General features: G+C 45.0%; 1 protein-coding gene across 1 annotated transcript; it reads right to left on the reverse strand.

Moving 5' to 3' along the window:
* Window positions 1-5: 5 nt before the first annotated feature.
* On the reverse strand, window positions 6-1,717 carry LOC114037146 (protocadherin beta-2-like; the record flags this gene model as incomplete). Its single annotated transcript, XM_027853974.1, has 1 exon — window positions 6-1,717. A coding segment is annotated over exon 1 (1,161 nt), but the record flags the coding sequence as incomplete, so codon positions are not given.
* Between the last annotated feature and the right edge of the window lie 234 nt (window positions 1,718-1,951).

Here is a 1,951-nt window from a genome sequence, read left to right on the forward strand (position 1 = left end):
AGGTCATCTTGGATGGAGCAAACCATCTTTCCATTTTCCCCAGAGTCTAGATCTGAAACCCTGAAAACAGCCACCACAGTCTCAGGAGAATTCTCTGGGATGGGACTGGTAAGTGAAGATATAGTCAGTTCTGGAGGATTGTCATTCAGATCTATCAACTGGACGACAACGGTACATTCTGCTGAAAGACCTCCACCATCTGTGGCCTGAATATTTATAATGTAAGATTGAGTTGACTCAAAATCCACTTTTCCCCTTAAGTAAAGTTCTCCCAATTTCTCTTTAAGGTGAAACGTTTTACGAATGTTCTCAGAGGGATATAAAAATGTGTAAGATATTTCTCCGTAATTCCCTGCGTCTAAATCTGTGGCCGAGACTATGACAACCTTGGATCCAATGGAAATGTTCTCCGGTATCTGAACCTCATACTGGGACTGAGTGAACACTGGAGCGTTGTCATTGATATCCATTACAACAACTCGGACTTGGGCAGTTCCAGACCTTGGTGGGACTCCCCCATCCACTGCAGTGAGAGTTAAAGTGACCTCAGACTGCTCCTCCCGATCCAATGGTTCATCCAATACGAGCTCGGGGTATCTCTTGCCCTCACTGCTGTCTCGAATTTGAATATCAAAAAAGGAGTTGGGACTGATTGCATAGTTCTGGAGACTGTTATTTCCTACATCTAAATCTCTAGCGTTTTCTAGCAGAAACATCGTTCCAGGGGAGGTGCTCTCGGGGATTTTTAGAAGCATCTCCCTTTCTGTGAACACTGGTGAATGATCATTAATGTCATGTACCCGTAATTCAGCCCGAACAATCTGAAAGGGCTTTTCCAGTAAGATCTGAAAAGGCAGCACACAGGGTTCGGCGGGGCCGCACAGCTCCTCCCGATCCAGTTTCTCTCTCAGGAGCAGATCCCCAGTTCTATGGTTCAGCTGTAAATAATCTTTGTTCCCTTTGAAAACGACTCTGGCCCCCCGGTTTGACAGCTCCCCCACCTCCAGGCCCAAGGCCTTTGCCACATTGGCCACAAAGGAGCCTCTCTCCATCTCCTCCACTACTGAAAACTGCTGCGGCTCTGAGGCCGCCCCAGACACACCCAGCAGAACAAGGAGAAAGAGAACTTGCCTTTGTTGCGGAATCATTGCTCCTTCTCGTTCCATTCTTCCTTTCACCCCCTCTTCTCGGCCTGTGTAGCCCAGCTCGATTGCAAACGGTAACCAGAGCCTACAAATTTTGTCCGTCTAACTGGTGTCTCAGAAATATGAGGGCTTCAGACCCTTCCTCTGGTTCTAGCTAAGAAAGCTTCTCTTCCCCTTCTTGACTGATTCAGGACTCTCTTTCTGAGAACTGCCGTATCTGCTGATCTTTTTTGCATCTTCTTAGCCTGCAGCGCCACCACGTGGCTCATCATCATTTCGGAATCAAGACTCAGAACATGGAAAGTTTGTTTCATATCAGATGCCATATGTTGAATTCCTCTATGTATTTCAAAGGATTTCTGGCTTGTTATTTACAAGAGAATCTATATGAAGGCTGCAACCACTAAGAAATGACATTATGTCTTGGTTTAGGATACTTTGTCCAACACCTCATACATGTAAGTATAAATTAAAGGTCAGCACTGTGAAAGGATGCAGCCATTAGGGCATTTTGAGGCAATATTTAAGCTGAGAAAAAGCCACACCTTCATCTAGTAGGCCCATTGAGGATGGTTTTTAGAGAACCTGAGGCAGAACAAGAATAAATTGCAAGCTTGGGTTGCAAAGGGAAACAAAGGGAATTATTTTCAGCTATTAATGTTCTTCTCCTCCTGAAGTCCAAGAGTCTGTAATACACACCAAACAGTAGCAGTTTATAAAGGCTCTGCTTAATTGGATTGGAGGAATGAATCAGTGATTTGAGGGCTCCTTGCCAGCAACTATAAGATACTATCCATTACTCTCCA

This window comes from Vombatus ursinus, unplaced genomic scaffold (genome assembly GCF_900497805.2).
Source record: "Vombatus ursinus unplaced genomic scaffold, bare-nosed wombat genome assembly UNPS02010235.1, whole genome shotgun sequence".
NCBI lineage: Eukaryota > Metazoa > Chordata > Mammalia > Diprotodontia > Vombatidae > Vombatus > Vombatus ursinus.